The sequence below is a fragment of the Neolamprologus multifasciatus genome, chromosome 10 (genome assembly GCF_963576455.1).
Source record: "Neolamprologus multifasciatus chromosome 10, fNeoMul1.2, whole genome shotgun sequence".
In the NCBI taxonomy this organism is placed as follows: Eukaryota; Metazoa; Chordata; class Actinopteri; order Cichliformes; family Cichlidae; genus Neolamprologus; species Neolamprologus multifasciatus.
In genome coordinates this window covers 6,663,503-6,677,702 of record NC_140448.1, presented here as the reverse complement: position 1 = coordinate 6,677,702, position 14,200 = coordinate 6,663,503, and the positions used below count along the sequence as shown (strand labels likewise).

At 43.7% G+C, this 14,200-nt stretch overlaps 1 protein-coding gene across 7 annotated transcripts in view; it reads left to right on the top strand.

Annotated features, from left to right (window-relative positions):
- Positions 1 to 1,747: 1,747 nt before the first annotated feature.
- The window catches only part of amot (angiomotin), a 49,678-nt gene continuing 37,225 nt past the window's right edge, over positions 1,748 to 14,200 (top strand). For 2 of the 7 annotated variants that reach the window (XM_085175825.1, XM_085175822.1), the window contains exon 1: positions 11,096 to 14,200. This exon is cut by the window's right edge and continues 174 nt beyond it. In XM_085175825.1, coding sequence (XP_085031951.1) covers positions 13,302 to 14,200 — 899 coding nt within the window. In that variant the 5' untranslated portion in view covers positions 11,096 to 13,301. The other 5 variants (XM_085175823.1, XM_085175824.1, XM_085175827.1 and 2 more) reach the window with 5 other exon arrangements.

Genomic DNA, 14,200 nt, shown 5'->3' with positions numbered 1-14,200 from the left:
TCCCAGTCTGCGATCCATAGAGCTCTGGACACATAACTGCATTCATCTTTCCCTCGACCCTGACTACTCTATCAGTTTCCCAGTTCCCTCTGCTGAAAAACATCCCCACAGCATGATGCTTCCACCACCGTGCTTCACTGTAACGATTTTATTGGCAGACAATGAGTGGTGCCATGATGCTTGGCATTCAGGCCAAAGAGTTCAACCCTTGTCTCATCAGACCAGAGAATTGTGTTTCGGGTGGTCTGAGAATCCTTTAGGTGCTTTCTGGGAAACTCCAGGTGAGCCGTCACCTTCTACTGAGGAGTGGGCTCAGTCTGATGACCCTACCATACAGGCCTGATTGGTGGAGTGCTGCAGAAATGGTTGGACTTCTGGAAGGTTCTCCGTCCACAGAGCAACACTGGAGCTCTGTCAGAGTGACCATCAGGTTCTTGGACACCTCCAGCTCTAGGTAGAGTCCTGGTGGCTCCAAATGTCTCCCATCTATGGATAATGGAGTCCACTGTACTCATTGGGACCTTCAATGCTGCAGAATCTCTTTGTACTCTTCTGCAGACCTGTGCCTCGATACAATCCTGTCACTGAGGTCTACAGACAAGTCTTTATATTTCATGGCTTGGTTGGTGCTCTGACACCTGTCCGTGGTTTGGACCTTACAGAGACAGGTGTGTACTTTCCAGATCATGTCCAGTAAACTGAATTTACCACAGGTGGACTCCAGTCAAGTTGTAGACACATCTGACAGATGAACAGTGGAAACAGGAAGCACCTTAGCTCAGATCTGAATGTCACGTAATGTTTTTGTTCACTATTTTTAATAAATTTGCAAGAACATCAAAGTCTTTTTTTCACTTGTCATTTTGTGTGTAGAATTTTGAAGTGAGAAATGAATTAAATTTTTGAATTAAGCTGTAACATGAAAACATGAGGAAGCGCCGTGAATCCTTTCTGGATGCACTGTAACTTGTTTCTGTGAATGATTGCAGTCTGCTGATGCACTGTTGTTGTTGACCCCTTTGCAAAGACAAATTAAAACCTCACATTGACAACCTGTTTGTGCAGATCATTTATTTCTAATTTCCATAACATGGTATGGGGCATTTTAAAATGTTTAGCAAAGTAAACCAAACAAAGTGTTCCTCATAAGATAAGTAGGAAAATATTCAGTATAATATGTGTATGATATACAGAAGCTGGTTTATTGAAAATAACTTGAGTGAGAGTGATCCGGTCAGCCTGTGAGGAGCCCTGGTTAACCAGCTTCTTTTGAATCCCACTAGCAAAGCTAAATCTGTGGTAGCCTAGCTTATAGCATCAACTTGACAAAATATGTTCATTCCTCCTGATGTTGACTGTGGTTGGTGAACATGTGTGTGTGTTAGTCAAGACACGGAGAGAATGTGAGCTGTTGCATTTGTCCCATTACAACACAGTGATGTGGGTCCAAGAAAAGATCTGTCAGGGCGCTAATAGCTAATTCAAATGTAATAGAGTTGAATAAAGCAGCGCCACCTTCTGGTGAAGATGGCCTACACGTACTGACCTATATAAGGATACAGTGCAGATGTCACAGAGCCCACTCTGGTCCTGCACCCGTCACTGACTTCACAGAAATGAGCTGGAAGCTGAAAGGCAGGCAAAGCTAAAATGGCAGTAAGTGAAAAGAAGTAAAAACATGAAAATCACATGATGAAGCAGCCCTGAAGCCCACCATAGCACTGTGGAGCAGAGGTTAGCACTGTTAGCTCACAGCAACCTGGTCCTCTGTATACAGGACGTGTTTAATGACTGATAGTAACGCATTATTATCGTCGCAGGGCTTGAAACTGATGGTGCTAAATGACTATGTGGATTTGGGCCGACTGACGTGAAGCAAAACCAACATATGTGCACATTCTCACGAAATTCCGACAGCACTTAAATGTAGCAGAGCTGTGCTGGGAAACAAAGCCCTCTTTGTCACTTCTTCCCCTTTTCCAGCTTTTTCACGTGAGCGAGGTTAATAAACTAACAGTTGGTCGTCTTTGGTGACACACTTCGGGCGCAGAGTTGTGCTGTGTTAACTTTTTCCTGCTGCTTAGACCTTTGTTAGAGCCCAGTCTGGAGAGCAGGAGAGAGAAGGAGGGATTTCCCTGTTCCAAAAACTTTTTCATCCAGTTTCCATTAAGGAGGGGGCGGGAGGATGGACATTCCTCTCATACTGAGGCCAGGCGGTGTGGGGGGGAGGGGGTGCTTCCTGCCACTTCTCATGTACCGCTTCTTTCTTAACTCCCAACATGGAAAAAGACTCCTTGGCCTCTAACAAACTCTTTTTCCCGGTGAAAGCATAAAAAGCCCTCGGTGACGTCCAAGATGGAGCGGCTGCAGCAGCGCGTTTCGTAACTTCAGGAGAGTTTGTGCCGAGGAGACGACAGAGCAGCAGGGAGCGAACAAAAGGATGTTTCACTGAACTCACGGGCTCGGAAAGTAGACCAAGTTCTTCAGGTAAAGCATTTACGTGTGTGTGCGCACATTAACCGGATGCTCCGCGTGTCTTTGTCACCCTGTTTCAGTGCTGCTGTTGTCATTTTACGGCACAAAACTAAACGGCTGAGAAAAACTGACTTTCAGCTCGTCGTTCGTGAAGCTCGGATTGGCTTCAGTCATGTGTGCTTTGAATTAACGTCAATAATCACTGCCAATTCACTGACAGCGTGACGTGTAGGTGGGTGTAGCCTTCTCTGCATCCTGGCCTTATCAGCGGGACTCCAGTTAGCTCTGTGTGAGCGTGGGGTCCCTGGAGTGGGCCAGTCTGAAGTGATGACACAACAGTTGTTTTGCATTCACAGCGTTGTACTGTCAGTTATCACACAGTAATCTGCGGATGTGACGTTTGTACCTCAGAGTAACAGGAACTAAACTGGAAATCTTTAACTGACCAGATAAACAAGAAAACTCACTCTATGGCTTTTTGCATAGTAAGATTTTAATTGGGAAATCCATCCATTCATTCATTTTCCCAACTGTTTATCCAAATTGGGCACGAGCCCCATCCCAACCCTTACAGGGGGTTCGGCATTTCCACACAGCATAATTTAAGACCAAACAAGATTGAGTTTAATGATTTAGATTAATTTGTATTTGTAAAATATTTTAAATTGTACCTTTTAAATAAGCTTGAGTTGCCATTAAACACAGACTAGAACAGGGGAGTCCAACTCCAGGCCTCGAGGTGTCCTGCAGGTTTTAGACGTGTCCTTGATCCATCACAGCTGATTTAAAGTGACCTCCTGACCATGTGTTGAAGTTCTCCAGAGGCCTGGTGATGAACTAATCATTTGATTCAGGTGTGTTGACCCAGGGTGAGAGCTAAAACCTGCAGGACACCGGCGTTCCTGGCCTACAGCTGGAGTTGGACACCCCTGGAATAGAGGGTGTAGCTGTACAGTCACTGGTTCTTTCTTTTGAAGATATTTGTTAACAGCACTCTTCAACGAAAGACATTTGGTGCTCCAAAATTTGGAGTTCAGCTTGAGGTCAAAGGGGCAGTCCATGCTAATGTCTAATGTTGGGGTAAGAGCTCCTGTGAAACAACCCCGCACCGTGATCCTCGCTCCACCAAACTGTACACTTGGCACAGTGCAGTCACACAAGCATTGTTCCCAAGCGTAACACTGAACCGGCAACTAGCAGAAGTAGTGAAGGTAGATGACTTTAGTCCCTGGGGTTGAGAGGTCAGCAGAGGTAGAGACCAGCAGCCGGGTTGTGACGAAGGATCGCAGCTTAGAAAAAGGGAAGATTTACAAAATGGTGTTTAGATCAAAAAGACGGGAGATGGAGCTGTTCAAGTTTTCACTGCGAGTGAGCAGGATGGACAGAGGCTGAGACGTTTGGACGCGAGCGGCAGCTTTGGATTATTTTAGTAAACAAGTATCCATTTCTTTTTGAGTAATCGGATGAGACATAGTTTTGTTTTAATAATCAGCAGCAGTAAATAGAAAAATACAGGTCCTTTAAAAGAAACTCCTCATTGGTTTTCATGCTAGAAATGTCAGTGCTCTGCATAGTTTAACTAAACAGAACCTAAAGGAAGTGAGGTCAGAGGTCACATTGTGATGTAACTCCTGTATCTTTACTGTAGACTTGAGTAAACCAAACAGTGGTGGATGGGAGAAGCTCAAAGGCTGATCAGTGGTTTGATGCTAGCTTTGCCCTGTAAAGCTCTGAATGGTTATGACAGTAAGAAGCGCTGCTAGAAAAAGCTCGTTCTCGTGGTTACGACTTTTTGCTCCTAATCATTTGTGTGTAGACAAACTCCGTGTTAACTGTGACGTTTATTTTCACTGCTGCTGTTTTATCAGCCGTAGCAGCCAGTTTGCTAACATGTCAACAGTTTGCTGATTGACTGGGATCACAGTCCGACTTACAGCTGGTTGCACCCCCAACATTACCCCTGTTATCCTCTGCTATCCTGGTGCTAACCAGGCCTCACCCTGCTTAGCTTCCAAGATCAGGAAAGGCTGGCTCCAACCTTTAATGTGCTATATCTTGTTTTCACCAGCCACAGTACTGCACCCGTGTGTTGTTCCTCATTCTTGAATATTGTATCTGTCAGTTTAAATATCTGCGGTTGCTTCAGCATCATTCTGCTTGCTTCTTTCATTTTATGTGTCGTGAACAATCTGCACTGATCTTAAGAAACATCAGTTTCATATCAGTTGACATCAGTTGACATAACAGTCAGTCTTCTGTTATACTGACATAGAAAGTGTTCCAGAATAAGGACGTCTGCCTTCAGTTCATCATAAACATCTTAGAGGTCTTCACTTAATATCAGATATGTGAGTGGATGTTGATGCTCCACAGATCTCTAAAGAAGTGCTGCATGCTCATGCTGAGCTCAGGTGACAGAAGCATGAAATGTGGTTTCCATGTTTGCATGAGCCGTCTCGAGGACAAGTCTACACATTGTTCTTGACTCTTGTTTATTTTATTAGAATCATCATGGGTTTTATTTTTCAAGAATATCTTCATTCTTTATCTTAGACCGAGTAAATACATGTGCAATAAAGTGCAGTGCGTATGTTTAACTAGGAAAGGCATCTGCAGTATGAAAGCACTCCCACTATTTTGTCTTTCTATAGTTTTAAAGACAACAGAAGGAAAAATGTGATCCCACAGTCCATCCTGTTGTTCATGTCATGGTCTGAAACACTTATCACAGAGACGGTTGACAGCAAATGCTGGTTAAGCAATTACACTAGTGCACAGGTATGAAGGTGTGGCTTGGAGCTGAATAGTACACCTGAGCTCCACCTGTCAGAGTGTGGGAAGAAACGGGAAAAGAGGTGCGTTGCTTCAAACCTTCAAAACCCAGGGACATATCGCTGTGAGTGGAACAGACGGTTCACTGGGATTGCTTTATAAGGAAGGATTCTTTGAGCCACACAGGTAGGATATCATTTTAAAAAGGTCTGGACAGAAGCTGAATTCAGGTTTGAGCTGTAGAGATAAAGTCAGCGCTTTACTGCAGTAGAGACCAACAACAGGTGGGAAGAAACATTGTGCATGTATTTTTTCTGAAGGCTTCACTCTATCAGGGATCTCTGAAGCATTATATCTGAAACTATTAACATTTTTAGCCTTACATGTATCAAATGTGCTAAACTGAATGCATACGCTGGACTCTGTAATATAATTCAGCAGGATGTAAACAGACAGAGAACATCATTACAGGAGAATGGAGGCTTACTAAATAAACATGGATTCCTTATTTTCCAACATTATTTAAAACATAAGTGTTTTTTTTTAACTTTTGATTTAAGTTCATGTTTCCACTTTTATTGCATAAACAAAGGATATAAGAACCAACAAAACAAGAGGTCATGGGTGTTACAGTAGCATCAGATGTCTTTGCTCTCATGTATGTCAACAGGGGTTGTTAATGGTCGGTTGTGCCGGCAAGATAGGAATGCCATTTTTTGTTTCCATCGCTTTTCTCCCAAATCTTTGTGTAAACAGATGGAGTCATTTGGTCTAATAAATGTTTAATTATGTTTATAAAATTTGTGGGGGGGGGGGGGGTGCTTCTGAAGCCAACATTTTGTAATGGCCTTCTTATTTGCTGCAAACATGACAGGGCGTTTGTACATCAGGAGGTAGAGCAGGTCATCTGCTGACTGGAAGGTTGGTGGTTTGATCCCTCGCATGCCAAATATCCTTGGGCAAGATATTGACCCCAAGTTGCTCTCCGACACGTCCATCCAAGTGGGAATGTTAGTGTTAATACAACATTCACTTTCTTCTGTTATTTTAATACTTTGAGGACCCCAGGAGAGTAGATAAGAATCAGTCCATTTACTTTCAGAAGGTCATATTTACCCATATTTTCCAGGATATACCTGAGATCTGGAGACGCAAAGCTTGTATAAACCAAGATACCCAGGGTTTGGGACATAATTGCAGCAACATCCTTCCAAATGGGATATGGGATATGTGGCTGGTGGATATGATGAGCATGAAGAGCCAGCTGAGTTCTGTTTTGACTTTTCCTTGGAAGTGATAAAGAAGCGGATCTGCTTTTCCAACTAAAATCCCTCCAGGTTTGAGAGTTGCTTCTTTTTCCCATTAACATTGTTTGTAGAGTCCTTATTCATTATAACCTTACTCTGGTACAGCTTACTTACTAGACCGTTGCTGTTCCCGAAATTATGAGCATCCATGAATATCTGGATAACATGAGGAACTTCAATCAGACAGAGACATTAATGTTTTGGGGGGGGGGGGTTTGGTCATTGAACAAGTAGATGTAACACTGCAGTGAACCCACTGTACATACCTTATGTCTTGTACTGGTGACTTAAAGTCAGGGTCACAGGCATGCCACCTTAATAATTTTGGAGTTTGTACTCATTGACCACTTTCACCCACATTTACTGTTTTAGGGATTTCTTCCTCTTCTTTCTGTCGAGCCAAGTAATGACTGGACTATTAAATTCATGATATTTTAGATAATGCCAGGTGATTAGTGGTTATTGAGTCTACAGTGCTTCAGTGGACATGAAAATTTCCAGTGCATCACCGAGGTATATACAAGGTGTCCTCAAATTGGTGCCTTGAAGCACCAATGGTTGCTGGCTGCTACAATATTTAGTGATGAGACACGAGGTCTTGAATGATCTGAAAAACCTCGTAGTACTGTTTCACTCCATTGGAGCACTTTGCTCTCAGACTATGGGCTTACTGGTTCCTAGGGCTTTTGTGGGAACAGTACGGGAGGCAGCCTTCAGCTTCAGGGCCTCTCTTCTGTGGAACCAGCTCCCAGTTTGAATTCACTCTACTTTAAGGGCTTAAAACTTTCCTTTTTGGGCCAAGCATTAAGTTATGTCTGGAACAGTGCAGTAAATCTAAGCTGCTGGGGTTGTCACATGATGCACAAAGTGTTTCTTCTTCACTCACTGTGTGTTTATACGCCACTCTGCGTTTAATCATTGGTTATTAGTCTCCCCACCCCAACTACACATGGTAGATGGCTGCCCCTCTGTTCCTGAGCCTGGTTCTGCTGGAGGTTTCTTCCTGTTAAAAGGGAGTTTTTCCTTCCCACTATCGCCAAAGTGCTTGTTCATGCGGGGTCATATGATTGTTGGGTTTTTCTTTATTCGCCTTGCAAAATAAACATCTTGAGACAACTGTTATTTTGGTTATATCCCCAGACACTGGTGCCACAGTTGTTTACAGAAACAAATCATCAATCCTGTCCTGAATAAGATTTTATTCATTTTTCCACATAAACTCTGATCTTGGCAAAATTTTGTGACGTTTGTCATGTTCTATGGAAAGTGCTGCGGGAGCACGGTGTGTCTGGACCCTTGTTGTTGGTTCTTGTACAGCTGTTTCAAGAACTTGGTTCGCATTACCAGGAACAAGTTGGACTTGTTCCCACTGCGTTGGACTCCGTCAGGACTGCCCTTTGGCTGACATTATCTTTATTATTTTAATGGACAGACATTCTCAGCGTAGTCTAGTGATGGGTTTCCACTTGGGGACACCTCACACCCCAACCACAGCCTGTTCAGACTCCTGCCCTCCGCAGACGGTACCGTGGCCTGAGGTACAACGCTGTGCGGGGCTGTGGAAGCTTCTTGCAAACCGCCATAAGACTGAACATTTTTATAGAACAGGGTCAGCTGACATGGTTCAGCTGTCTGACTGAGATGCCTCCTGGACATCTCTTGGTGAGTTACACTGAGAGGAGATCCATGGGCAAACCCAGGATTATGATAACAAGCTGAAGGCGACTCTAGATGAGCAACACTTTTATGCTGTTTTTCAGCTTTTCCCCATTTTTGTGAATTTGACGTCTTCTTGTCAAATTTGGCAAATTCAACATTAATATTTGAAACTATACAAATTAAAGTTGTTATAGTTATATTCCAGCTTGGTTCTGGATGGAGTATTGAGAGTTGGAGGTGGCCTATGAAGCATCCAATCATTATCCCAAAGGACGTGCATATGACCACACTGCAGGACACACGAGAAGATTGGACACTGTGGAAGACTGTATGTGCTCTCAGAGCTGCAACAGAAATATGGGATTCCTTCTGCTAACTCGGCACTGAGGAACTTTCTGTCAGGATGCATAATCCGCTGGAACGCTAAAGGCAAACCATTGGAACAAACCGGCCAAGAAGACAGACTTCCACCCGATGAACTCCCCGTTACTAATGTGGGATTGCTTTGGATTGCTGATTTGAAGCAAGGCTGCAGCACTGTGAAAAGATATGCTGCTTACCTGTCGTACAATCTGCACAATTTTAATGTGCACACAATAAACACTGATTCTTGTCTAAATGGCATCAGATGCTTTTTTTATGCAGAAGAGGTCAGGTTGTGTCATGTGGTCAGAAAACTGCACGACTGCTGCTGAACAGGAGCAAAACTATCCAAGAGTGAATCGGTCAGAGAGCGCAGGTTTTTGTGTCATGCAAAAGAAAATTCAGTGGATGTTAAACTCTTGAGGTCTAAACTGAAACAACAATCGAACAGTGATGAAGGTTTGCTGACGCTTCAGTCAGTACTAAATGACAGACCACTGACTCCAGTAACGGATGATCCAACAGACTCTAACCACTTGCTGCTGATGAGGAAACGGCCAGTTTGCCTCTTGAAACTTTAAAGAAAACATGTTTGCAATTGCAGGAAATGGCAATATTGAAGTGTGCTCGAGCTATACATGTCTGTGCTGCAGTGGAGTATGGGCATATGTTATGTAAGAATAAGAGCAGTTAAATTACTATGCATGCTTATTTCTGGTGCCTAAAACATATTTTCCCAAAACCTGAAAAGATTTCAATGCCAGAGACGAGCAGTTTCTAGATTTGTCATCCAATATTTGTTCATTGTCCACATCCTTTGTGTGTATTTAAACACAAATGGATTCGTTCAGTATGTGTACACCAATGTTTTCTTCTTGTGTTGTCAAATGTTTCAAACGAACTAAAATGCAGATGCAACAGGAAGATCCATTGAAATGAATATCACAAAAATAACACGCATATGTAACAAGTCTACGTTGAATCTTGGTGTCTGCTGCACTGATTTTGAGTCTGCATAAAGTCACCATTTTGACCATGTTCCTTCTAACAGGAAGGCCCTCTGACAGAGCCAGGCTTGGGAGAAGCAGCCGTCTACAGGGCCACGTGGGAGGTGAGGGGCAAAGAGAAAGTAGAGACAAACAGTTACGTGGAGCGTGGTGCTCAGAGTGCTCATTATGAGGAGCTGCCCACCACCTATAGCACTATAATTAAAGGAGGATTCAAGGTCACCTGATTCAGCTCTAACCAAATCTGTGATTTAGATTTTTATTGCTGTCAGATTTCTTGAAAAGGTGGTAGTTCAGTGCAACCAGCTCTGGAAACCTTTGAGAGTTGATCTCATGCTAATACACTAGACTGAGGTATAATCTGGCACGAAATGAATGATCAACTGGAATTTGGATTTAATGAAGAGATTCGAGTCTCTCCTCCAATAGAAAGCTGACATTGCTCTTCTGTGTCTGTGAACAAAGCAAGTTATTCAGCTAACAGCTGCAGTTCTGTCGTGTTTAAACGCAGTCTAGTCTAAAGAGCTTTGAAAGAAACTGACTGGATGTCTTTAAGTTTCCCGACATTTCATCTCTAATCCAAGAGGCTTCTTCAGTTCCTCTGGGAAGAGAAATCCAGTCACTTCCATGTTCCTTAAACTAGTATAACCTGGATGACAGAACATACACTGACAAACACGCAGTCTAGTTCGTTCAAGTATAAACATGCTTATGTGAAAAGTCCCGTCAGAGCTGCCACAAGCTTCAGACTACAAGGTGACATGTGGGTGAAAAATGACTTTTACAACTTCATTCATGTTACATTAGCAATTCGCTGGCTTTCAAATTAAATGTCAGAATCCACACTTGTGTGAATGAACCATGAAAAAATCTGCCATTGGATATTAAGTAGATATGCCAAAGTGCAACCAGGTGGTACGTGGTATTGGAAGCTGCCTCTGTGTTGCTTTAATATTCGTTAAAGACATTGACTGTTAAATTCTAGAATAATAGAAAAAGTAGCTACTGAAAATACATCTTTATAAGAAGTACTTTTTGAGTTTTGTTCCCAAAACATTCTCTGTAAAATGAATCAAAACGACAGCACCACAGTCCGAGGAAGCCGGAGGTTTCTTCCTGTTAAAATGGAGTTTTTCCTTCCCACTGTCGCCAAAGTGCTGCTCATAGGGGGTCATATGATTGTTGGGTTTGCCTCTGTGTTTAGGGTCTACCTTACAATATAAAGCACCTTGAGGGGACTGCTGTGATTTGGTGTATAAATAACATTAAATTGGGTTGAGCCACTGTTATAGCTCAGGAAGGCTGTCAGACTTTAATATGTTGAATACAAATGTTTCTAACTTTGAACTCTTTTGTTTTGTTGTATATGTATTTTGCTGAAGTGCAGGCATCTCACCAACACTAACTTCTTTCTCCTTTTGTCTCATATTTTATTTGCCAACAGATGTTTCGGAAAAAAGCATCTTCCTCCTTGAGAATGAGAAGGATAACAGAAAGCACTAGATGTAATGATTTTCTTTTCTCTACTCTATCGAACAGGGGTCACATTCAGTGTTGTCAGTAGAAACCATACTAATTTGAATGCAACAGAAAAACTGTACGTTTTGCTGCAAATCCTTTGACATACTTTCAGTTTATTGCTGCTTTGTAGAACTTGTGCCTGAAAGTGGTGACCGTGCACCAGGAAGCTCCCTGCCAACCACCATTACTTTAAAAGTAGAAGAGACACTACCAGTTTCCATGTTTTACCAGTTATAAATACTGTGATTGTATTCAAAAAAGAAAACTCCCAACTGGGCAAAGCCACTTTTCCCAGCTGGGAGGTAACGGCACTCGTCTAGACTTTACTTTCCACACCTGCTTAGGTTGTTTTCTCAACAACTAGTACTTCTCAAGGCTCTTGTGCTGCTCCTTGGTGGAGTTGTTATCTGTGATTGCCACTTCTATCAAAGCAGTTTTCTGCTCCTTGCCAACCAGCACAGTGTCTGGCTTCTCAGCGCTGGTCTTAGCCTCGTCAGGTATTTTGCCCCACAGATGATGCATCATCATGGACATCATGGAGTGTGGGATACCCAGGTACTTGTGCTTATCCTGCTACACTATATTGTCAAAAGTATTAGCTCGTCTGCCCTCACACACATGAAATTAAGTGATGTCCCATCTTTAATTCATAGTGTTTAATATGATGTGGGAAGTTTGACCAAAGGTCAGGCACGGACACTGACCTGAAAAGGTCTGGCTCACTCTCCACTCGAATTCATCCCAAACATGTTCTTTTGGGTTGAGGTCAGGACTCTGTCCTGGCCAATCAGGTTCTTCCACATCAGTGTTTTTAGACTTTGTGCACTGTTGTGCAGTCCTGTTGGAACAGTAAGGTTTGTTAGGGGTGTGAAATTGCCCAAAATCCCTCGGTATGGTGAAATATTAAGAGTTTGACTGCAGCTAAGAGCCTGAGCCCGAGTCCTGTTTGCCTCCAACACGCTGTTCTTGAATCTGAAATGTCTGTAGTGACGGACTCTGAGAAAGTTGCACGCTGTGCATTCAAGCATCTGCTGACCCTGCTCTGTGATTTTCATGAATCATGGAGCGCTGTTACCTTTTTGTACCTATGGATCATGTTTGTTTTCTGCTCATGTTTACTTCTTTACACTGATTATTAATGCTTTCCTGTGGAGGGCAGATCTCGAGTGTGTTGGACCTCTTTTATCCACAAATTTCTAGAGTAAGGAGGAGACCCCTGGTGTCCTTCCTCAGATGGATAGCAGGCTTCCAAATATTGAGAGTCAGTAAATATATCATAATGAGTGGGTGCGTTGGTAACATATTGTACAGGACCACCTGATTGTGAACACTGTCCCGTTAGGACTGATCTTTTCGTGTTGGGACAGCACTCGCAGAAGAAACGGACTGCTCTGGTAACAGCGATCCTTCATGGATGTCCGGCAGGATTTGCAAATGAATCTCAGAAACTGTTTTCAGAATCTTTACAATGACAAGGGAAGGTAACAAATACCCGACTGTGCCATTTGCAGGTTTTATCCTTTTATATCACTTTATATCTGCAATTGTTACATTTTTAATGGCATATTTTAAACTTAATAAATGAATAAAAAAAACGTTTAGAAGTATGAAGTTACATTTTCATAGGAATCATCCAAACTTTGGATCATATCACCTTCAGGTAAATTGAAGACTTTGGACGTGACCCAGGGTTTGAAAATATAAAAAATATCCACATAATGATTATTTTCCAAGTTATAATTAGTGTTTCTAGAATTGTGTTGACTGTCTACTGATATTTTTGTTTTTGTGTGAAGATTTGTCATATTTGCTCAATCCAGCATGAAATCTGAAAGCGAATCATTCACAGCTTGTTGTACATGTTCAACGTTTGCACCATGAAATTGTAAAGCAAATAAGTTTGAGCAGAAAGTCCTCGTTGATTGGAGATCTCTGTGTGTTATTGAGACGGGCACGTGAACAGTGTTACTCTTACAGTGTTTACAGCCCAACGGCCGCCGTCATCGTCTTTCTGTGGTTTTAACTCCTTAGTTGGTTGAGCGTGTGATCGGGGGTTGAGGGCTTGGGTGGATGGTTTCTAATGTTTTTCAGGAATTGTTCCTCCTCCACTTGTGTTCTGTTGTTTGCTCGGGGCAGTGGTGGTGATGGATGCTTCCTGCGCATCTGTCCGACCTGAACGTTATTTCTTTCCTCTCGTATGAACTTTACTTTCTCTTTCTTTGACTGTCGATCTCTTGACCCACTAAACTCATTCCTGTCTGTACTCACTGTGGCACTTTCCCTTCTCCTCTCAGGGAATATCGACCGTGGGCGAAGCTTATCCTTCCACGAGGTTTGTGGCCAGCGCGAGGTGGAGATGAGGGCCGCAGCCGAGGAGTCGTCCAACAGCAGCAGCAGTGTAGGAGGCGGCGGCAGCACAGTCCTGCAGCGTCTCTTACAGGAACAAATGAACCGGAATTATGTGCTCCAGCAACAACAAGGTGGAGGAGGAAGTGGTGGAACAGGAGGTGGAGGAGGATACTCGGTGCAGGGACAGGTTGGGCCATCTGATGATCATTCCATGAGCCCCCACATCGCCCGGCAGGAGCCACAGGGACAGGAGTTACAGACAGACAGCGGCCTGGAGAAGCTGGGCTCCTCCAGAGCCGGAGGTGGGAGTGGTGGAGGGGGAGGAGGTAGTAGCGGAGGAGGGAGCAGCCAAGGACAGTGTCCAAACTCTGAAGACCTCCCTACATATGAAGAGGCCAAAGTGCAGTCCCAATATTTTCGGGGCCACGCCCCCCCTCCTCAACCTCCACAGCAGAATAACCAGGCCCCGCCTCCTCTACAAGCGCCTGTGGGCGCCGCCTTCTATGTCACAGGGGTGAGCAGCGCCAAGGTGCGCACTGAGGGGCGCCCCACGGTGCAGCGAGTTAGCGGCATGGGGAAGGTCCACCAGGACGACGGGCTGAAGGACCTGAAGCAAGGACACGTTCGGTCGCTTAGTGAGCGACTTATGCAGCTCTCATTGGCCACCAGTGGCGTGAAAGCTCACGCTCCTGTCACCAGCGCCCCACTTTCTCCCCAGCTGCCCCCTCCAGGGCCAGCTGGTGACTT